This window comes from Branchiostoma lanceolatum, chromosome 6 (genome assembly GCF_035083965.1).
Source record: "Branchiostoma lanceolatum isolate klBraLanc5 chromosome 6, klBraLanc5.hap2, whole genome shotgun sequence".
In the NCBI taxonomy this organism is placed as follows: Eukaryota; Metazoa; Chordata; class Leptocardii; order Amphioxiformes; family Branchiostomatidae; genus Branchiostoma; species Branchiostoma lanceolatum.
In genome coordinates this window covers 3,116,516-3,141,172 of record NC_089727.1, presented here as the reverse complement: position 1 = coordinate 3,141,172, position 24,657 = coordinate 3,116,516, and the positions used below count along the sequence as shown (strand labels likewise).

The window sequence follows — 24,657 nt, the reverse complement described above, 5'->3', positions numbered from 1 at the left end:
TCATACAGTTTAACATCCATTCGGTATAACATAGCAGCTTCATGAGAACTCAGTGGTAAGTAAACGTAATATACGTAAAATTGTCAAGGACTTCATGTCCAACTCCAGGTGTTCTTCTTTCCCAAGACATCACAAATGGAAACTGTAACAGTGTAAAAACAATCGGTTGACTGAATAAGTAATATATTCATTTACTTAGTAAAAACGTTATACCAAAGTGAAGGGGTAAACAATTATACATGTATGTTTGATAAACAGTTACAATATACTACAATTTTGTCAAGAAATCGTAGTAACAGAAAATATAAGCCCAGACAAATGGGATGATAGACTTGAGGACATGTGTCGCACACCTTTGGGCCTGCGCCAAGATGCCCCCACATGTCGCGACTGTACATAGTGTCACCGCAATGTCTGCAGTTCATCAGTAAGGTTGGATTCAAGCCCAGACTTTCCTCAAGATGTTTGTCGAGTTTAGGAGTGGAATATGCCCAACGTTGTTGAATTAAGCTGTAAACAGTTCGATCTTTAAATAATGTATTCTTTTACTGCAAATAATAGCAGGGGGAGATATAAGCTGCCCAAAAATTAAATCCTTGTCAAATACAAAGAAATCATTGTCTAATTTACTCCGAAGACCGTCGTATTATCGATAGTTCTTTCATTGAAGTATTGGATTTACGTTCCGTATCGCAAGTTATGAACAAGCTATTTAGAGAAAAATTAACAACAACCATACTTTCTTCATAATACGCAAGTATCCACATGCTCTCGTGTCATTGTGTAATCTGTTGCCTGTCGTTGGTGAACGCTGCAAAGTGATACTTAATGCTTTCGATTTGGTGACGTAGTTTAAGACACATTCCGGTTTGCAGAACTTTGTAGAGCTGCTGCATCATTGGCAACATTTTTTGCCACGGGTAGTTGTTGTGAATTTAGTCATCACCAGTGATGATGTTGTATTGGTCGTCAGCCCTAACAGCTGCTAGTGTCTGTAGCAGGCTGATGTAATATTTAATTAAATACTCAAATCTGTCAACGGATGTTGATTGAATAGAGTCGGTTAACGGACGATTTGGTGAGATGGAAATACTCCAGTTGTAATACATCTGGTTGATACTCTTTTTACCATACAAACTTACAATGTTCACACACCTATGTCAGCAGACTTCCTCACTGCATAATGCAGAATGACGGCAGTGTGACTGTCAGTCAGCAAATCTATTCGATGATATGTCATCTTCTTTGTGCTTTCGAAGAATGGTTGCAGGAAAGATAGAATTTGCATGCATCACAACATATTCTAGGGGATGTAGGGAAAATAATTAGTTAATATTCTGATGTCATTGTGTAACCTGTTGCCTGTCATTCGTGAATGCTTCAAAGTGAGTGTTCATGCTCTCAATCTGGTGGCGTAGTTTAAGACACTTCCTGGTAGGCACAGCCTTGTAGAGCTGCTTCATCAGTGGCAATTTTTTGCCACGGGTGGTTGTTGTGCATTTGGTCATCACCAGTGATGATGTACTTGTCGTCAGCCCTGACCGCTGCTAGTGCCTGTAGCAAGCTGATGATGTAGCATGGGTTCCTGTCAATTCTTATGCCCTGTTGTGTGAAAAAAAAATATTGGCTGTTCCGCTGTGATTATGAATGCGTTTTCCAACCGCTTGCTAATTCTATCTCTGTCGGTTCTTTACTGTTCGTTTAATGCGGTAGTATCTCGTGTATGTTATCCGATGTGAATTAAAAGAAGAAGCAATTACTGGCTGTGAACCCGTGGTTGTCTGGTCTGTTGTAGACCTGGCTGTCTACCTAAACAAACTTCGATGTACTAATAAACTGTACATAGCAACATGACTAATAGATGGATTCCTGTGTCTTTACCTTTTAAAAGAACACGCGCACATAGTAATATGCTTAAACCTTTAGTAATGCCACCACTGAACTCTAGGCACTAGCTTGTATCTAGTGCGGATGATATGCCCTAACTTGTGCCTTAGAGGTCTCAAACAGAACACTGTCATACCGCCATAACCCCTTATCACTAGTCATATAAAAAATTGTAATGTTAATATTATGGCATATGTTCATATATATTATTACCGGGGGTATAGCTTGGAGGAGAAACGTCGAAATTAATGTCAATACTGTGACATACAAAAAAAATCAGACCCAACCTGAAGACTTTGAAGGCGTGTTCATTACTTTGTTTATTTCATTTATTTATTGAGCTTCACAGATTTTAAGAAACAAAATCTGTGAGGAGCCGGCCGAACAGAAATAAAACCACTGCTTCCCATGGAGTCTTAGTATGATATACACTTACCCTGCATGTCGTTGATCTGAACACAAAGGAAAAGCTGCTGTTACGGTCATCGCTGCGATGTCTAGCCTAGGATAGTGCGTAATCTGCATATATTTACGTTATATCTTCTCACTTGGATTTTGACATGCCTTTCATAACATAAGTGACATATCTTATGCACGCACACGTGACAGGAAGCGTTGTGCCACCGATTTTAAGGTGAAATAAAGTTCAAAGTTCAAAGTTCAAAGTATCTGAAAATGATCAGTTAGTAATTTGCTGTGCCGTCCACACTTCAACTCTATTGGCTCTCTCACAAGCCTCTGTGAAGTGTAAGGGCGCAGTTTAGGACTTCCTTGACCTTTAATATGAACAGACTTTGATATCCCAATAAAGTGAGATGCCTACTGTGGTCAGTCATGAGGCGAATTTACCAGCCATGAGGCGTACATACAGATACATGTAAGCAGTGTATTTGAATTCGCTCTAAAAGGAATGTTAAATTACTAACCAACTCTAGCACCTGAAAATCTAAACCGAGGGGGAAATGCTTTCACTGACGTGCCCTCAAAGTCAGGAAACTACGCTGAACTTGTTCAACTAGAACAGACCACTCTATTAGTATATAATGAAGAAGTTCTTGTGCACTTACATGTAAGCAGTGTATTTGAATTCGCCATCGAAGGAATGTTAACTTGAGCGCCTGAAAATCCAAACCGACGTGCCCACTCTAAAAAGGACATGATTATGATATCCCTATTTAGTCTTTTTGGCGATCTCCTTCTCCTCATTCCTGATTTTGCGGCAGCGTGAATTGATGAGGGACGTCATCTTTCGCCTGTGGGCCTCTTTTGGTTTTTTAATCATCCATTCTGTTAAAAACATAGAATAATGCGTTAATTATGAAAAAAAGATTCAGGGCGGATAATAAAACTAGACAGATTCTCCACGTCTACGATCATACCGCAGTAACTTGCTTGACAGTGTTCAAAGCCACTCAATGTTATTTTGCAAGACCTCTCGTCCTAGATAACATTACGGACTTAACTCTTTTAACATCATTTAAAACAGATTTAAGTAGTATGTGTAGCTCTAAGACTTGTAGTTGGAAACCACAGGTGTCTTTCCGCAATCGCGTCACCATTTCATTATAGCTTATACTTGCACTTATCTATAAGCATCGCAGAGCTTTATACATTAAATAATTATGGAGATAGCAAAATTGATGGAGTGATCGCAAATACCAACATAATCGGTATGTTGATTTATTAAGACTAAACCACTCACTCAAGTATGGCCTCCATCTTGTTTTTTTGTCGAGGCAGTTCTCCTCGCCGAGGAATCTGGTGATAGCAGACTGGTACTTTGGCGGTGATTCGGCGAGGTGCTGCTCCGCATATGCCAGCACACCGGGCAGCACCTTCACCTGCCTGGTAGGGTCCCCAATGAAAACTGTGAGTGCACAATAGGTATATACAGGTTTAGGTAACAAATACGGTGTCTGATCATGATCAGAGCAGCGCGTCACAATCACACAGAATCAGAGCAGCGAGACACAATCACACAGAATTACAAACATTATAGTCGACAGTGAATACAGGTTCCATATGCTAAGAAACAAGACAACAGAATACGACTAGTGATCCTTTCCAAAAAAACACTAGCCAGCTGACCATCACTATAGAATTAATGATGTGTCTGTCTTCACACCTCAGGTCTGGGGGACAAATAATTTCGAATATGCAGGTGGTTCCATTTGTGAGATGTGATCCTCCTTTCATGAGAGAAAATTTGCCTAAATAGATGTTTAATTTCGTACCCATTAGCTCTCTGTTTGGAGTTGGAGGGACTGCCTGTGGTGACTGCTGGTCGCTGGGATCCGTCGGCGACAGGGGATGGGTGTTTCTAGGGCTGTGTAGCTAGGTAAGTTGGTAGAATTCTGCTGTGTGATTGAGGTGCCGGGACTTGCAGGAAAGGACAGGTCCTGCCAGTTCACTGAGTCACCATGCGCGGTCTACAGGGCGCCTCTGACAACCTCACCCAAGGCCAATTGTGTGAAATATAAAAAAAGTCCATACTCGTATGCTAAAGGCACTTTCTTCTACTCTGACTTGCAACAAGGAAATGGGACATACATGTATTCAGTTGATGAACATATCAACAAGACTTTGGCCTGCTTTGACAATAACTAATGATTTGGCATAAGGATACTTGCACATGCACATGCAGACAAACCTAAGTCAATTATACATCCAACGAAAAAAAGTTACTTACCACTCAGAGCATACAAGGTCAGAGGGGATAAGGATGAAGGTATTGTTGACTGCAGCCTGTAATGTGTTAGCCTCCACTCTCTCAGGTCGGTCAGTCCACCTCAATGTAGTGCTGCTGCACAAATCCAGCCGTACGTGCCTTCCGGCGTGCCTCCGGATTCCTCTCTGCTGCCTGCGCTGCTGCATGATCTGCGCTTTCTAGAGTCTTATTGAAATTCAACATTTGCTGGCATCGTTATACTTCTGCGTGTAACGGAGGACCCCCCTCCAATATACCCCCACAGACACCCCCTGTAATACTTACACAGCGGGAACAGCTCCATTTTACGTCTGGAATCTCTTCCAGCACAAGGCCCAGACAAATGGGATGGTAGACTGGAGGACATGTGTCGCACAGTATGATCTTTCCGCACACGGCACAGAACTTTAAATGGTCGGACCGAAAATAGCCAGAAACATTTGTTAAATCTAACAAATTAAAGCCTTAATGAGACAAAGGTAGCAGGGCAATACACAACCAAAATGTTTTTGTTTTTTTCATATAAATAATTCAAGAATGAATAAGATCGAAAAATTGAAGACCTAGTCTGATCCTATCCATAGAGATTTGACATTTTTAAAATTTATTATTACTCTGTCATGTTAAACCATATAGGAACATAAACGATATAGCTAAAGTAAAGACATCTTACTACACCGGTACCCAAGGGTTCTGATTATATATGGATTGGTTTTGTTTTATATTCTTATTCTGTGTCTGAGTGAGGTAACGTTATTGCCAGGGCACACACACACAGTGAGCCTTTAAAGAAGCAGCTCTTTGTATTTATTTGAATGGCAAATGCGCCTTGTATTGGTGTGTTATCAATAGATACAGAGGCACAGTTGAACTAAATGTTGTTTTGAAGCAGAGAAGCTTTGTCATCCTGCGTCCATGTGGTTTCGAGATCTTCTATAACGAGCTCCAACATGTGGTCGCTGAAGTCTGCAGGTGTTAGTGTTAAATTACTTACTTACTTAAATTCTCACCTATCAACAGAGTAGGAAAGCACATTGATTACTTACCATCGTACATCCCATCTAGGTCCAAACTCTTTCCATTTCGGTTAATTGATGTACGCTCCTACAAGGCTGGATGATCCTCGCAATAGGAACATTGTGTTTCAGTGGGGCAGATATATTCCAGGTGGGATGGGTTTGAGAATATGATGTCCTTAGGAAGATCGGCTGGAACAGTCTTCTCTGTATTGATATAGTTGATCATAGCTGATAGCTGGGAATGATCTTTTGGAGGGTAAAGACTGTACTAAGGTGATGTTTCCCCCGGTATTTCCTCACAGGTGTCTTCATCATCTTATTCCTGGTTGGTAGGCGCAGTGTAGGTCGGCCCTTGATTTTGTGTCAGTGTCTGATGAGTCGCAATCATTGATATCCTCAGCATCCTCATGCCTAGTTTCTCCGCGAGGTGCTGGAGGCAGATCTCCCCTCGCACGGATGGTGTTCAGGAAGGATGTTTTTGCCCTGTGTACAAAGTGGAATGTCTTCTCTTTTAGGTTTCTCTTGCCCAGCATCTGGCGTGGGTGCTCCATGCTTTCTGCTCCCTGCCTGGAGGTCGCCTCTCTATCAACGTTCTCATTCTGTGAATAAACCAGCAACTTACATTTGTAACAGCATATGAAAGTAACATGTCTCTTACTGCCAGGCGGCATCGCAAATCACTCAAGAAAAACCGCTGAGTCAAACCGAATATCTCGGGATAATCGCCAAGTCAATCCAAAATCACTCGACAATCCGCCGGAAATCAAAGTTAACTACTCACAAAAGCCACACCACTTGGGCTGACACCTTCACGCAATAAATCATGACATCTTCGGCTACAATATCGCCTCTGCGCGAAGTGGACACACACCTTCTCTCCAAGACACTCAATTCAAACCTTTGCCTGGAACACACCGTCTGGGCTTCAACAAACGTGGTCGCGAGGATTGTGATTTTTTAGTCAATGCCTTTATTCAATTAACAGGCACACATCTTACAAGCTCTTTGCTGTCTTTCTTTCACCAATGTCGATGAGGGCCTGCTTCAAAATCTGTGGAGTAGCTCCACCTACTTTATTATTTTCCCACCTTTCAAGCACTTCCCTTCACCTCTGGTTAAGGTCACGCAATGACGGGGTGGTCTGTATTACTTTGATCTCGCTCGAACCCCAGATTTCGCGCCAAGTCATCCCACTTGTAGCCCAAACCTACACAACTTCTTCCTGGTTGCAAAAGCTATCAGCCAGCGAGCACATTACATGTCAAAAATAGAAGGTAGTGCTACAGGAAGCTCTGCCAATGGAAATTGTTACCTATCACTCCTGTTTCTCAGATATCAAGCCCATCTTGCTTCAAATATCTTACAATCCACTTAGCTAAGTCACAGTTACTGCAAATGAATATATCTGCACATGCACATGCAGACAAACCTAAGTCAATCATGAAAAAAAAGTAACCACTCAGAGCATACAAGATCAGAGTGGATAGGGATGAAGGTATTGTTGACTGCATCCTGTAATGTGGTAGCCTCCACTCCCTCAGATAAGTCGACCTCAATGTAATGCTGTTCAATAAATCCCCCCACATGTGTGTTCTGGCACGCCCGGCATTCTGATTTATTTGCAAGAGACACACCGAACATCCTAGCAAGGACAAATAAGAATTCAATGTGTGCCTTGTTTCATGTTGTGCCATATCTACTGTCTGAACATTGACCAGGAGGGACCATTTAATGTTCCGTGTGAAGCATTTGTTGCATTATCACTGCCCCTTTTCTTAGATACTTGTGCATGGTATCTTATAGTGTTGCTAATTAGTTGGTCTTAACATGGGCTTTATATTGAGAATTTGTGTGTTCGAACTCATTTGTGACTTTTATCATTAATCATGTCCATGTTGTTAATGAATAAACAAATGTTTTGTACCAGAATGTAGTTGTTTCCATGTGCATTATTTACAAACCCTTTTGAAGCTATACAGGTACCTGTTAAATGAACGACAGCTGTTGCCACCGCAGCTCGGGCAATTGTTCTTGCTGCATTACAGCAAAACATTTCCATGTGTCCTCAATGGCAAACGATATTATCTGTGTCATTCAGACTTGCAACCTTGATAGAAGTTCTGCCAATGGTAGAAAAACAAAGAAAGACCTACAAGACCATACAAAGATAACCACATTGCATGACAATCACTTCAATGCACTGAGAAACACTGTCTTGGAGCCATACAGGTTTCACAAAAGTCAGCAGGCATAAGGCATGATTGATAGAGACGTACGTAACATGACTGCCGGAAGCTTATATCCACATGCGACGTATGGGAATTCAAACACATCACAACATATTCTGGGGGAGGTAGGGAAAAAACAAGTTAATATTCTGATGTCATTGTGCAACGTGTTGCCTGTCATTGGTGAATGCTGCAAAGGTGACTTTTCCTTTGATCCAGACCCTTGTACTGCTCTTCCATCCTTGATGCTCTCAATCTGGTGGCGTAGTTGTCTGGTTGGCAAAACTTTGTAGAGCTGCTGCATCACCCCTTTGGATTGGTTTATTTAAATCTCTATTATTGATGGAGATCCCATTGACTTGACTTAATTAGTTATTCCTAACGACCTCTTGCCAACAAAACATTGCTAATAGTGGTAGACATCGTACCCTTTGCAATGTCCCTGTCATATTTTGAGCGCATGTTTTTAGTACATATGGCAATGTTTCCTTCAGGCGATTGGTAACGTTGGCCGCCCATTTTACGCCAGGATCATATTTGTTCCACATGTTTTTTTTATTCGCATCGTATCTTTCATGTTCGATGAAGCAACCCTATCCTCTCAAGTATATAAGCATAAAATCAAGTCGTTTCAAAGAGTCTTTTACAATTCTACTGTCTTTCTCAGGTCAGCAGTAGTATCATCTGACTCTGTGTCTTGGTTTTATACTGCTGTGATTGATGTCTTTCTTAGCATGTATTTCTCTACATTTTTCAGAAATTAACAATGAACATTGGATAAGAATGTGTTTTCTTACCTGTATTTCTATTTCTGCCCTTTCTTTATTGTTAGTGCAATATGTTTGTATCTCTGGACTGAACGTTACTTACCATTTGGCATCTTCATGTGCCTTGTGCTGTATTTAAAAACATGACAGGATGTCTTTCCTGCTAATACTTTATGAACAAAACAGTCCAAACCCTTGGGGGACGCGACGACTCGGCAGTGCCTGCAGCTAGCAGCATGACCGGCCATCGGAAGACAGTCGGTAACCGTGACTGCCGTTTTGATGATGTCTGTGGCAGTGGTCGCGGGAATTGAAAGACGGAACCCGATTGTCCCAGACGCGAGGTGACCGCCTTACAAAATATAAGTGCTTGATCCTGTTGATCTAGTATAACTTCGTAAGAACCTATTGAAAGTATTTGTTTCACTGTCCATAAAAGAAAGACTTCTGTGAAGGGCGTCGGTTGGCTTGTTAAACGCAATTGTTTGTAGCAGATCTTAGATTGGGCGACCCTGCGGGGCTTCTTCCTCACTCGCCTCTTGCCATCATGGTTACTATCAAACTTACAGGTTGAGATTGACGGCACTGTTACACTGTGATTTGATGTGTGTCACACCTCCTAATGATGGTCGTGCTGCATATGTGGCAGTTGTAACGTAAGTAAGTAATAAAAATGATTCTTGTCCAAAATTAACGCAATCTCTCAAGGTTACCATGAGCAACGGATGTCATGTATCTAAGAAGAGACGACAAAAATCATTAAGTGATGGTGTCATGATTGTAGTAGTGAAACACTGCGTGTGTCAACTGCGACTGCAATGCATGAAGTATGATTGTAAATTTCTATCAAACAATATGTTGCAGTGTCAGACTAGCCTCCTCTGCATTGTATCATAATCATCATTGGGAAGCTTATTCTCTTGATGTGTCTGTCAGACTCTGTGATTATGAACTATATAGGCTTTGGTACCTTTTACCTTTCAGCAGTGTGATATGTGTCAAAAATGCCAAGGTGCCGATCTTTAGAACGTGACACGATGCCTTTTTCATTTGTTTCACTACTTTGGGCTCAGACGTCAACAGTTAGCTGCAGTTGTACACCACATTCAACAGCATATCATGCAAAATGTGCACACTACCCTCACATCTGCCATACACAAGTAAAAATGTGTCTTAACAGGTGCCCCTACAGGTAGAATTGTGTTATGCAATTGTGGTATTTTTGCTTTTATTTGTAATAAGATTTTTGCTTTTATTTTCAATGGCAAATGGCATCATGATGGCCACCAATCGGTACTGCAATTCCTGTCTGATGAACAGCTTCTCCTCCACAAACAATGGTCTGTGGTCTTTGTCTCCTACTACTACAATATATAAATACTACTACTAATACAATATATAAATCTAAAGCCAATACAAGTTGTTTACAAAAATACATTTTCTTTCTTTACACCCTCCCCTTGTTACATGATAGGGTACAGCAGGTGCCCCCTGCAAATTTGCAATTGACTCTGCAATACTACTTTGTCATACAATATACAGATATTTCTTCACTTGAAGGTGGCTTGACATGCCTCACACGAGAATGGCTTGATGTTGTCATGTGTCATAATGTGTCTCTCCAAAGTGTTGATTCCCCCATTTCCACGGCCTGCCCCCAAATACTCCCCTTCCTGTTCTGCATGGTCTGCCACCACGGCCCCCTCCATAGGTCAAAAGACTGTCTTGCAGAAGAGAAGAGGGGGATATGTAAGATTATTCAGTTAGCTTAGTTGAAAATCTGATGTAACAAAGTATAAGAAGTGAGATATAAAAGAAATAAACTTAACTTAACATAACATAAAGACAAAGACAAATAATTGAGCTTACTGTCTCTGGCTGGGGCTGTCACGTTGCACATGTCCGAACCCGGTGCAAGAAAAATATCGTTTGTCGCCTGCTCCCCATGTCCTGTAGAAGAAGGGGCCGGGGGGGGGGGGGGTATTATCAATGTGTTAGATTATTTCAGTTAGCTTACTTTACGAGCTAATGTAACAAATGTATAAGGGGTAAGATAAAAAATCAATGAATATAACTTAACATATAGACAAAGAAATAATTGAGCTTACTGTCTCATCAGACAATGACTTAGTGAGCATATAGACAAACTAGTCTTGTTCAGTTTGCTGAACGTGGCTTATCTTATGCAGATCAGTATAAAACTGTTGGAAAACGGATAAAATCTGCGAGGTGGTGGTCGCCACTTCCCCATTGGCGTCTCTAATCTGACTGAATTACACGCCTCTGATCAGCATAGACCATGGTTGGAAAAAAGGACATGTAAACATATACATGCGAATGAGAAACCGATTTGCATAATCAAAACAAAATATGAAAATGAGCTTATCAGAATGATTGGAACTTAATACTTGTGACATTCGTGAGTTAGCTGAAGATGAACACTTCATAGAGCTATGTATATCTGTGCAAAAGACAACAAAGACGTCGACGTACTCACCTGGCATGCGTAAGCAATAGCATCCGTCCCACTGGAGTGCCTGAGTACGGGTACCATCTTGATGCAGGTGTCAGCATGGAAAGTTACTGGCACTACAGCTAAACGGACACTTGAATAAGAAGGATTTTATGTTAGTCATTACTCTGGGAAGGAGGGTCATCTCCAGAAGGAGTGTAAAGAATAGAGTTGGTTTTCAATATAGGTGCAATGTAGTTAGGCTTGTGTACAGCAGAATATATCTTAACCCGTGAAAATGTTAGTAATTTGTATGTAAGTCACGTTTTCATTAAATAAAACGTCAGACTATACATGGACGCTACACTATATTTTAATACGAATGTTGCCAATTGTCATGAAAATCGGACACAGTTCAGCCTCTGGCTGCCATGTGGTGGATTGCTGTTGGATTGAATCAAACAAACCATTAATATTATATATTATTACCTTGCTCTGATGGCTCAGCTGATCGAATAGTTCCTCTCAGTCACCATTCTAAATGTCAGAATGACCTCTTCTCAGTTCCCATTCCAGCCTACTCCCTATAATGTAAATTGGAGGAGTGGATTAATTTCAATTGTGTAGAGGTTTAAATCCTCCCTCCTCACTGGCAACAGCAGGTTTGGGTTCAATGCTGGTCTGACGGGGACGTTCCTTTATCTGTGCGGAACATACCGGTCCTTAGGATCCTCCACTTGTGGCCATGGTTTCTCCTATAGAAAATGTCTACTCGATCCCTCATTTTTGAAAACGGGTGCCTTCCTGTTAACAAATGCATTCAACCTCCACCGGAAGTGACGGTCCTCCGTTTTTTTTTTTAACCGTTTGTCCATGAATCGTTCTAAAAAAACAGTGCATCTATGTATAATGTGGCTAATTTTCCTCGGAAGGTTAGCACGGGCGATTCAACTACAATTCCTTGGCCTGCCGCCTACATTATTACGTAATTATCACATGTTTTCATTTAGTGCTGTGTACCTGCCATGTTTAGGTCCAGGTCCATATTTAGATCCAGAGGTTCATACCTATAAGATTCAGACTTTAAGGTTCAGACTTATAAGTCCGGACCTGAACCCATGGCATATGTCTGCTAGAAATATTTTTTTCCTGTTACATGTAAAATTGCATACTAGCATATATTATGCATACAATTTGTAAACTATATGCGAAAAAACATACAGTCAGTAGTAAACACATAAATTTAGTTATAAATTGACACAAAAACAGCAATGTCACAGCACTATTTTCATATCACATAGTAAGTATCAAGATGTTCAAAATATCAAGTCTATCTTACATGAGTGCAGACAAAGATGTGTTCTGATGGATGAGGTTCTTTGTACTTACATGTGTGGCCAGCAACAGCAGACGCGAACTTTACGGGTATGGCCTGGTTGTTATTTAGGTAATACACCCCTTTTGTTGTTCCACATACACGAACGCTTTGAGCGTTATGGTCATAAATAACCGCAAAGCCATCCCAGCCATCCCTGTATATCCGTCATCTAAAAACAGAACATGAAACAATCATACCCATAACCCTTACCTCACCTAACCTTAATACAGGTATTCAGTACATTTACAGTAAACAACACTTATGACCAAAGCAAAACTGACCTACTTAATTTTTTTAAAATGTATTTTGTGTAACATAGAGATGGTCTTGTATCCAATTCCTCTAGTCTTTGAAGGTTTTCTTGTACCTAACAGGCTAAATCTTTGAGTGTTAAGGACGGACCTTTGTAAAGTATCTTTCATTTACCAAAATTTTTCGTTGATAGTCTTCAGCTGTCTTCCCAGTTTCTTTGCTATGGCCTGGCCATCTGGAGGAAATATAAACTGAAAACAGTGCAAAGTCAAAATATATCTACGTTTTCAGAACATGTTGGGACACAGACACATCAATATGGACAATGACAGTAACTTTGATTATCATGATTGAAAACAAAATTGCAAATATTGAATGTTAATCCCTACATGTTTAAGTAAACAAACCTAGGGACTTGATAGTTTGCGGTGGTATGAGTGTACGTACGACGTGTTGGGCCTAACAACGCCGCCCGGGGTCGTGGTTTCTCACCGTGGATACACCCAAACTCCGCCATCGCATAAACATGCTCACTTGGAATCCTCGGCGCTGAATCAGGCAGGCGTCGATTCCTTGCCTCGACAGTTTTCGAGCACACCTTGCATAGCTTCACAAAATTGGCCTCTTGGTACTCCCTCAGGGCGGCCTGGAAATCCGCCCAGTTGATACAATCTACAATACGTATGATACAATGACAAGATGATTGACCGACAAAACAAACCCTAAAGTGATACTGAACAGCTTGGCTGGAGGTGGGCTGTGCTTCCTTGCCGGTACCCCTCTCCCTTGTCGGTTGTTTTAATGAGTGTCCAGACAGTACAGGGCCTCCTAATAGTATAATTTCAAACCAATCCATGCTTTGGCCTGCGCACAGGGTTCCAGAATCCTTTGACCTCTTGAACAATTTCTTTTATTTTCCCAATCTAGGTCCTGCCCTTTCCGATAGAACATATGGGCAACATCAGGGTCGTCCTTTCTTAAATGAAATTGTACCCGGCTGGGATTGTCCCTTTATATTCGATGCCGACGGCTTGAACCAATCCCGTATGTTGTACGGCCCCCTATGCCTGTTGCACTCTGGCATCGTGTTTATCAGTTGTTCATTGGTGTGGGCCTCCTGATGGCACAGTTTGTCAGCCACTCGGCTAAACAACAAGCCCACACGATAGTCGGTACGCGGTCAATGTTGACGTCCTGTCGTTTGGTAAAGCACCTCCATCTTCCTTTCAGCCGACCGAATGCACACTCCACCATAATCCTAGCCCTGCTCTGCCTGTAGTTGAAGCTTTGGAGCATCTCTTGGATCTTTGGTACTACGTGACAAAGTTATCAACGCGTCCATTACCTCTGGGTTTTCTTGCTCCTTTTCCAGTAAACTCCTCACATCATCCGGAACTGATGGGCTAGCATCCGTGTTGACAGTTTCCTCCTGGTATTATGGCAGTTTGGGTAGGGGCCTCTTAATATATATACATATATTTATCTCCACAGTGTTGTCACATGCATGCATGATCTTTTTTAATGAATTATTTCCATTCATGTCGTAGTTGTTCACTGTCTAGGTAGGGAGATTTTGGAAATAATTTATCACGGGGTTTGTTGCCACCAATGTTTCTGTTTTTAGATTAAACAGAAATGATATTTGGCACACCTTTAGGTCGCACAGGTTTCCCGGACCTCGGCGCCCGCTTGAACATGCCATTTCTAAGTCTTCTCTAATCTTGGCTTTGTCCCTTGCGGTAGAACATGTCTACAAAATCATGGCCATCTTTATTTAGCCGGAATCTAAACTGTCCCAGTTGGGAATGCCCTTTGATGTTAGAACTGTGGGGCTTTAGCCAGTCGCGGATGGTGAATAGTCCCCTCAGCCTGTTAAACTGAGGCATCAGTCAGTCATTCTCTCCAGTCAGTTTCTGCTAGCTAGATGCATCCTTTAGACATTCCCCACGTCTCCGAAGTGTTGACTCCAAAAATCTACGTGTGAGAGTTGTAACTTGAGGCCACGTATTTATCAAGCACGGCACGGACACTCCCTCAAAATTTACATTTACTCCTGTCGCACTTTCCTATCGTCCAAGTTAAAACAGATGCTATACACCCTTTTTGCTGTACATGGGACCACGTGGGTAGTACATTGTATGCTGTACCAGTTGTCTAGTAGAATGTAACACCCACTTCTGGAGTTGGCCGGTGGGTCAATAGAATGAAAACCAGACTAACCTTCTTCAACATACTTCATCCAATTGTTCAGGCGTTCGAAGGCATCGTTTTGTCTCTCCTTCTTATTGGACCCTTCAGGTGCCCACATCACCTTACGATCGCCTACTATTGAACCAGCAGCGGTGGGTTCTGTTGACTCAGTCTGGCAGAGTAGGGCCCAGCTGTAGGATGCGCCGCCACAGGCTTTGACAGAAATGGAAATAGCACCCGGCCCGGAGATGGTGGCGTCTGGGAACTCCGTCTCGTTCGCGGAGGTGAGGGAGATAAAAGATGACTTACAAACTGTGCAGAACATGGTTTGTTCTATCGCAGTTCTAGTGATACCTACCGGTAACCTATCCATTGGCGCAACTATCCACTTTCTCGAGGCTGTCTTTTCCTTCTCGTAACTTGAAATGTTGGCAATTCTCTCAACATGCCGTAGGACCCGCTGCATGGAGACTGCAGAGTTTGGATTTAAGATTACAGTTGACAGTTGACAATGCAAGGAAGTGGCTACGACCAGTTGTATTGTTTTACAATAATGATGATGCAAATAAACTAATCTCCTTTTTGGATAAAGCATTTCAAACAGTTAGCTAACAGTGCTTTGTTTTCATCAAAAGACATACTACTCTTCTTTACAACTGGCAACACGAATTCATACTCATTGTTTCGTTCAATTGTGTTGAATAGATTGTTCTGTGATAATTGGTTTAACAAGTGTAATTCGTTTACTCTTAAGGCTTTTGCGCTTTAAGCGGGTTTGTTAATCAAAATTGATTTGAAATTCAAACAGATTATCAGGTTCTTAAACTTTGTTCATATGCATGTGCAGTTTTCTAATCAAGAAGCCACTATCTCACAGTGACTTGTGTGTCATGATTGTTAGCGGGAAAGTCTGCCAAAGAACCATTCGCACGTTCAAAGGAAAAACCCCAGAAAGCATGAATTGGACCAAACTCAAGAATGCAACTTTTCAAATGTAAGTGTAGGTGCGTAGGTGCATGTTCATTGTGCACCATACTTTTCCATACTACATACTTTGTCGCTTGTCTTTGATGTCCTTTACTGGCAGTCTGGGAGAACTCGCTCTGAATTGCTGAAAACAAAGCGGGTCAGGCATCTCTTTCAGGAGGTTAATACGTATAGATTTATGGAATTCGAAATAGGGGAAAGAAGGAAACCTCGAAGTATCTGATATTGTTCTTTTGATAACACAACCAAATGTCGGTACCTTTACTTTCTCCCCCGGAGGTTATATGGACATAACCTGTTATTCCCCCTGCTGCTCCTTGTGAAAAAAAAAAGAATCTTAGTGACTGGAACATCCTGTCAATGGTGAAGAAAATATGGTCAGAAGAGGACTTCTGTCAGGTTAAAAGGAAGCTGTGGGTGGATCTGATTGACATCCATAATGAACCGTTAAATTTGCTATTATGATGTGTGGACGGATCTTAATCATGCATGTTTGGTGTGTGGTTGGGTGCCGGAAGGGCAGACAACCCCATACAGGTCTCCACACTGCTGCTGTTCCGTAGATTTCTCTGCCAGCTGTGGGTCCCATTTGCTGTAAGAGAAATAGTTTGTTAGCCTGTAAAAGAGTATGTTAATACCTACTTTTTTCGCATAAACAACTGCAACGCCAACATCGCTTTTAGTTGCTTGAGAAAACGGAGGATTTTTCCTTTTAGCTGTTAACATGTTCCCGGTCTCATACTTGTTAGTGCCTCCTTGTTGAGGTTTTCCTCGGCTCCTGGGAACATCTCAACCAGACATCTCTGTCCATCGCGGCAGATGGAGGCTTGGGACTGTCAGGGTCTTAGAAAGTGGCATTCTTCTCTGGATGAGATTTCTTGCTCCTTTTCCAGTGAACTCCTCACATCATCCGAAACTGCTTGGCTAGCATTCTGTTGACAGTTTCCTCCTGGAATTTCTGGGAAGGCCCATTCAGCTCGTACTTTTGTGACATCTTGACAATGATGTATCAGTACTTTTGTGATATCTTGATAATGATGTATCAACAACACAACTTCCATCCAAAATATATTTCACTTACATTTTGTACCACGGTACGAGGCTTCCTAATGTTCTGAGTCATTGAGCCTACATGTAGGTATGAGGGCATTATTGATACATTGTTTCTATTCGGAGCTGTGGGAACAAAATCCGATACATTCTACACACATAATTCACTTATTCAGTACTTCTTTGATCCTCCTTCGCCAGCAGAGAGGCACAAAACACAGTTGAAGCCTAGAAATGTAGCCCCAATTGCCAAAAAAATGGCCAACTCGTCCATAGTGAAAGTTTAGAAAATTGAAATTTCACATCCCACAGTGTTGTCACATGTATACATGATCTATCTTTTTAACGTACTCTTTCCATTCACGTCGTAGTCACTGTCTAGGTAGGAAGACCATTTTGGAAATAATTCATCACGGAGTTTTTAGCAATCATTGATTCTGAAACAGGAATGGTTTTCGGCACACCTTTAGGTTGCACAGGTTTCCCGGACCTCGGCGCCCGCTTGAACATGCCATTTCTGAGTATTAACCTCATTTTCTTCTGTCTCTCGTGCCAGAGTCTCCTCAAGTGACTTGTTTTCAGATCTCAGCTGGTCTGTCAGCACTGGGGGGAAGGAAATATATGTAAATGTATAGGCTTAAAGAAATGTTATCAAGATATGGCCCTTTTTGGAGAAAGGTTTCTGGCTAAAAAGACTGAATTCCTGCACACAAGCCCACATAATTTGTGTTTTGGGGCTACAAGTATCTATATATTCTACAACCCAGAAATAAACATTAAACATTTCTTGAATATTTTGAACTGTTGGTTTTTAAAGTTGAAACTGTAATTTTTGGTGTGCACATCCTCGTCCACCAGGACCTTTCCGCTCTACGTTACATCGCTCGCGGAAAAGGCCCTGGTAACACGGGGTGGCATCCATGGTTTTTGCAGGTCGACGAGACTTGCTCATGAATAATTAATGAGCTAACCCTTATTTGGTACAAACGGCAGTTGTACCTCATGAATAGTTAATGAGCTAGCCCTTATTTGGCACAAACGGCAGCTGTAGCTCATGAATAATTAATGAGCTAGCCGTAACACGTAACCTGATTGGTTGATAGCTTCCCAGCGTTCTTTGCGCGTTTGCTTCCGATGAGTGGAAGAAAATGGGTTTTAACCCCTCTGATTGGCTGAAGCTGTTTTGGAGGCTCGACCTGCAAAAACCATGGATGCCACCCCGTGTTACCAGGGCCTTTTCCGCGAGCGATGTAACGTAGAGCGGAAAGGTCCTGGTGGACGAGGATGGGTGTGCAATACTATGTCCTAGTCTGTACTACAATGTAGACTGCCTGACAGAGAGAGTTACATTCTACAGGAAAAATACATACTTTGCAGCTGGGAGACTTCATTCTCTGTCTGCTCACTGAGGACCTGGATCTCCTGGTTGGTTTTGGCTGGAAGACAAGACAATAAAGTCAGGGTAACCAAAGATTGCTGCTCTAGTCACAGGTCGTTCAGCATAACATAACCAGTTACGTGCCTATGAAGCTGGTGTGCTATGCACGAAAGACGGTTATACTGACTATCAGTGACTATACAGATCAGAAGCTGCTGTGTTACGCCGAAGGGCAGTTTATACTGGCTATATAGATAGAGAAGCTGGTGTGTTATGACGAAAGGCAGTTATACTGGCGACACATGTACATGTACAGATACAAAAACAGAAGCTGGTGTACTTATACTGGCTATACAGATAAAGATAGGTACAGCCCAACAAATTTTGATTTTCATCACAACATGTATGGCAGGCACTATGTTCTCGAAGGATATTTGCCCCCTTCTGGAGTTGTCTCTAAGAGTCCATTACTGACCGAGTGCGTCGTTCCTCTCCCTGAGCGCGGCGATGTTTGTCCTGGCGGCGTCCAGGTCGGCCTGCAGGTTCCTCACCTGGGCGTCCCGCTCTGTCTGTAGGAGGGACAACACCTGGGGTAACAGGGGTGGTTATTTTACATAGTCAGAGCTCGAAATCCTTTTTTGGAAATAGGTGCACTGATGCACTAAACCCCAAAAAATCACTGTGCACAGAAAAATTGGGTGCACCACATAAAATAAAGTTGAATGTCAGCAAAACATAATTACAAAGTTTAATACTACTGCCTGTAGTTCTATGGCTAACTTCAAAATTGCCTTTTCTGATACTTACATTTCAAGAATATCCTATATACTAGTGCACAATAGTACCTTTACCCCATAGCCTGCAAAAATATCTAGGTGCACTGGTGCACCCGCAGTTAAGAATTAGGTGCACAGCTCCAATTTTGGGTGCACACAGGTGCACATGCACCCACTATTTCGAGCCCTGGATAATCTATCAAAACGATCGCTGACACAGATCGATGAACAACAGTTATTAGGTAATTTTTAGACGTTTATTATGTCTAGAAAAGGGATATGATCATATGAGTACTTACCATCTGTATCGCTTGCCATAGTGTTGATTGAATTAGCGTCGACACACCGTCAGACAGATTCTTAAATGATATATGAAAATCCAAGTTTAAGACAAGACCTTGGAAAATAGTACTTAGATGGAGAACGTCATTCTATAATTCTGTATATTACAAAAATTGATATGCATGATTGGGACCTCAATAACCAGGACATGCCAAAATACAAATACATCAAAAGGATCTTGATACCTCTGAATGCACAAATATTGAAAGTAACAGTACCCTCGAGAGTGGTGAGCCTCCGTCATGGAGGTAAATATAAGGTTATCAAACGGAGGTCAACTTACAGGCGTCGCATCATCGGAGGAGTCTGTGTCCTCATTGGCAGTGTAGTAAGTAGTATCATCGGTGTCCGTGTCCTCAGGGGCAGTGTAGTACTCACTGTCACTGTCACACTCCGTATCCATCGGTTCTAGGGAGGGAAGAAGCAAATGCATGAGTTGATGAATTGAACAAAACTTGAATGAATCAATGAAATGTAGGAATTTGTGAATGAATCAATGAATGAATGAATGAATGAATTAAGCGTGAATTAAGAATGAATGAACAAGTTAAATGTGATGAAGCTATGCTCTCCTATGGGAGGAATAAAGAAGAAGAAACTGACAGGAAGTTAGTGAAAGTGAGAGAGTGAAAAAGGCATGAACGAAAGATTCTTTCCTATTTGTTATAAAGGTCTTCACTTATATAATATGCTTGCATCTCAAGCACACCTGTTGGATGTTTGAAATACTACCTCATTTGTGCTTTTGTGGAAGGAGCAACAAATAAAAACCCAATAAAACCCTACCCCTAAAAAACTGGACCATCATATTTCTGTGCATCTACCGTATTGTCTCGAATAAAGTACGCACTTTTTAAACATTTCAAAATTCAAAAGGCACCACAAGTCATTGCTAAAGTCAGGGTGCGTACCTTATTTGAGGTTCTTGCCCGGACAAATTGGAAAAGGACCTCAAACTCAAACCCTTGCTTAATCAAACCAGGAACCCAGCTGCGGTGCAACAATGCATGGCTCAATACCTGCCAATTTGCGAAGTTTGAAACTTGTCGTAGGCAATCCTCAAGTTTGCAGAGACGATGCTGGCAGTGTAAACAAGAGAATCTTTTATGAATCTAAGGAATGGCATTACGTAGAAGTCCTTGATATAAGAAAAATAACCTGGAGATAATAGGAGGAACACCATAAATTTGAATTTATCCTGTTCAAAATTTGTTCAATATCAGTGGAGAAGGGGTGCATATTTATTTGAGGTTTTTGACTTAACGTTTCAGTTCTGCAAATTTGTCTGGAACTAGACCCAAATCAGGGGTGCGTACTTTAATTGGGGTGCGTACTTTAATCGAGAAAATATGGTATACTAAGGGTAAGGTGCACAGAAAAAAAGACATTTGGGTGCAAACTTGCATGTTTTTCTTAAAAGAATCTGAACTTTCATGGCTAACTTTGTATGGCAATTTACAGACAACATAGGTAACAATCTAGTTCTATCTAAGAATATTCCTAGTTACTGTAAAACTATATCCAGTATGATCTACGGTAATTGCACCATGGAACTGATACAGACTTAGAGTTGCATGTTTCTATTCTAGGCTTATTGTATTTGTAACGGGAGTCGCCAAAGCATAGGACGTTTTTTTACGCGCTGGAACTCACGGCGCTCCATTGCTGGTTGCCAGAGAGTGGTCAGGTTTTAATGAATGAATTTTGAACACACTCATCTAAAGAACATAAATTGACAAGAAATGTATTCATACTGTTCATGGGCCCTTCACGCTCCGAGTTACAAGCGGCAAACGCTGTGAGACGTTTACACGAAAGTACCTTCTGATTTAGTGCTACGCCAGATAGTGTGCCAAACTTAGTACGCTTTGGTAATTTTGCTCTCTTCGGAAGTTGGTGATGAAGTTAGGAAAATGTAAATAAGCCTTGAAGTCTGCTATATTATAGCTTTCTTTTGGCCGGAAAATTTTGACTGTGTGCACTTCTAACGTCATGTGAGAAGGGCTATATCTAGCGCATCCCAGCTCATGTTTCGGCGGGAAATGGGCTACTACGCACTTTGCGCGCGGCCCGACGTACGTCTTGCATGCGACCCGACTTACAAAGTCATTACGAAAAAACGACACCGCTTACATCAACAATACTCCGTCTACTTATTGGGAAATATCTTCGCCATATCTGTATTCAGTTTCCTTTTCATAGACGGTACCAATCACATGTTAGAGCGTTACAAAGCTGTGCGTTGAATCGCCGTCCGCCAGCATCGCGGCCCCAAAAATGGCGGGAAAACAACGTTGCCAGACGGCAGCGATGTTTACGTTGTTTTCTTTGGTCGGTTTTCTTCTCAACAAACACTTAAAGACCCAATTTTTGTTTTGTTTTATGAAGTTATATTTCTTATGTGTATGATAGTTGTATATCTGCTTGGCACAGGTCGTATATTTAGGTGTCGGGCCGTCTAGCTACGCAGTGACCCTCTACTCAGCGTTGCCATCATTATCGTCAAAATACTATTCTCGACAAAACAAGAAATGAATATGTACACATATGTTTTGAATGCAAATAAAAATTATGTGCATGGACTTCATTTATCTTCCTTATGAGCATAATCAGTGGACACAAACACGGCGTACTTATACATAACAAGATCACTAAAAAACCCGTCCTAAGTTAGGGCGCGTCCTAAGGTAGGGCAACCCCCGTTAATAATGTATAGCAGTTCCATCTAAGAACCTTTCTGATTACTATAAGGCTACGTCAAGTGGGTGTCAAGTCGTTTCTCCGTCATGCAGTTTCCCAGTGTCAGGGCAAATTTTCCCCGTCAATGCAGAATTGTTGCAATTCTATGTTGATACAAACAACTAAACACTTCAATTTGTGTAATATCCGACTTTTACAGTATCAGTTTATTTTTATTCTTGATGAATTTTGTTGATTTTCAAGCCGACAAATGCATAAATATGCCTCCAAAAACTGGCGAGTTACGATGAATATCAGGACAAGTCGGCACCACCAAGTCGGCATCAAGCCCCAGAACTGACATATATCAGCAAACTTGTTGAGAGAAATAAACCATGTTTAACTGCCAAACATTTCATCTCAAATTCTCAACTTTGCAGGTCACTCGTCACTGCATCAAAAATGACAAACAAAATAGCGTTGCAGCGCAGCGCCAGCCTGCAAGATTTTTCGGGCTTTGTCAAGTTTAAGACTTGGGGAAATACAATAACGGCTGTATGGAGTTTTGATTCTTAAATTCTTATTTCCACAAATATTACACAAACTAGCAAGTGGAATACCTAAGGGTGTCCTCAGTTCCACCAGAAGGCGATTAATTGCTGAGCGACCAGAATTGGATTTGTGTATAAAACCCCTGATTTCAACATTAAATATCATACGAGATGTAAAAGTATGATCTATAAGACAGAAAACGAGAAAAGTTTGCCCTTTATCTATGAAATTCGTTGTGTCAGTTCAGTTCGTTTATCTGTGTGATCACTTTGTGGTGGCCGCGTCTAGTTTCCACAAGCTGCCGGCTTTGAAATGTGACGCAAAGCGCGGGAAACGGCGTAGCCTAGTGATTTCTGACGCCATAAAGATAATCTATCAAAACGATCGCTGACACAGATCGATGAACAACAGTTATTAGGTAATTTTTAGACGTTTATTATGTCTAGAAAAGGGATATGATCATATGAGTACTTACCATCTGTATCGCTTGCCATAGTGTTGATTGAAGTAGCGTCGACACACCGTCAGACAGATTCTTAAATGATATATGAAAGTCCAAGTTTAAGACAAGACCTTGGAAAATAGTACTTAGATGGAGAACGTCATTCTATAATTCTGTATATTACAAAAATTGATATGCATGATTGGGACCTCAATAACCAGGACATGCCAAAATACAAATACATCAAAAGGATCTTGATACCTCTGAATGCACAAATATTGAAAGTAACAGTACCCTCGAGAGTGGTGAGCCTCCGTCATGGAGGTAAATATAAGGTTATCAAACGGAGGTCAACTTACAGGCGTCGCATCATCGGAGGAGTCTGTGTCCCCATTGGCAGTGTAGTAAGTAGTATCATCGGTGTCCGTGTCCTCAGGGGCAGTGTAGTACTCACTGTCACTGTCACACTCCGTATCCATCGGTTCTAGGGAGGGAAGAAGCAAATGCATGAGTTGATGAATTGAACAAAACTTGAATGAATCAATGAAATGTAGGAATTTGTGAATGAATCAATGAATCAATGAATGAATGAATGAATGAATTAAGCGTGAATTAAGAATGAATGAACAAGTTAAATGTGATGAAGCTATGCTCTCCTATGGGAGGAATAAAGAAGAAGAAACTGACAGGAAGTTAGTGAAAGTGAGAGAGTGAAAAAGGCATGAACGAAAGATTCTTTCCTATTTGTTATAAAGGTCTAGCGTATACCTTTATCACTGCAGAAATGCTGTGGCGTGATCTTGACGCGTGGGGTGGATTGTGCTAGGTCCGAAGTTCGTGCATTTCAATTTTGTCAATCTGATGCTGGTTCTTTTTTTATTCAAATACGCATCACCGACTTGTGAAACCAAGACTCGGCATTCCTTAGAAAAACGCGAAAATATGACTCAGAAGTATTTCAAATACATTGTATCACGAATTGGAAAGTGTCGGAAGCTGCGATAAGCTATCAGACGTCTTCCAAGACAGAAAGTTCTACTCAAGTGCATTCTACTCAGTGTCTAAGAGAGGTAACAGTGGATCTCTGTGTTGTATGATATCTTCAACATTCTCCGAATAAGCGAGAAAAAAAACACGTTACATTGTAAATAACGTTAAATGGGGAGGGGGGCGTTACGTAAATGCCAAGTAAATTCCATGCAAAAAAAGTCGGCCGAATTGATCCATATATAACATATGAATAGGCCTGGTGGAGGCTACCCTTCTCTCTAGTCCCCGTATCTCTAAACGGTTACTCCTCAGGAAATATCCGAGCCGTTCAAGTGCACCGAAGGAGTCTTCTTCTGTCATAGTTTTTGGAAGATCGTAGTGGGGATACTCCAGTATTTCGCGCAGGCGCAGAAGGCCAACTTTTAGCCCATGGAAATAGGTTTGGTACCCTTGGTAAAAGTAGCTGTAGAGGGTTTTTTTCTAGGATATATTGGTATTTCTGAGCTGGATGTTACAGGTAAGGGTTTCTTCCTTCTAATTGTGTTAAAAAATCAGACTTTCATCCATGTTTGTGGTGTCTG

At 41.4% G+C, this 24,657-nt stretch overlaps 1 protein-coding gene and 1 long non-coding RNA gene across 2 annotated transcripts in view; both read right to left on the bottom strand.

Annotated features, from left to right (window-relative positions):
* Positions 1 to 23,839, bottom strand: part of LOC136436176 (uncharacterized) — a 68,787-nt gene extending 44,948 nt beyond the window's left edge. The window contains exons 1-4 of the mRNA XM_066429955.1: positions 23,446 to 23,839; positions 23,120 to 23,179; positions 19,697 to 19,821; positions 19,371 to 19,430 (exon numbers count right to left, since the gene is read on the bottom strand). Coding sequence (XP_066286052.1) covers positions 19,371 to 19,430; positions 19,697 to 19,821; positions 23,120 to 23,138 — 204 coding nt within the window. The 5' untranslated portion in view covers positions 23,139 to 23,179; positions 23,446 to 23,839. The remainder of the gene's footprint in view (positions 1 to 19,370; positions 19,431 to 19,696; positions 19,822 to 23,119; positions 23,180 to 23,445) is intronic.
* Positions 9,401 to 14,237, bottom strand: LOC136436171 (uncharacterized). The gene is made up of 6 exons (XR_010756010.1): positions 12,865 to 14,237; positions 12,450 to 12,607; positions 11,550 to 11,644; positions 11,106 to 11,214; positions 10,478 to 10,558; positions 9,401 to 10,332 (listed from the first exon to the last, which is right to left on the bottom strand). It is a non-coding gene; the product is annotated as an uncharacterized lncRNA (long non-coding RNA).
* Positions 23,840 to 24,657: the final 818 nt, after the last annotated feature.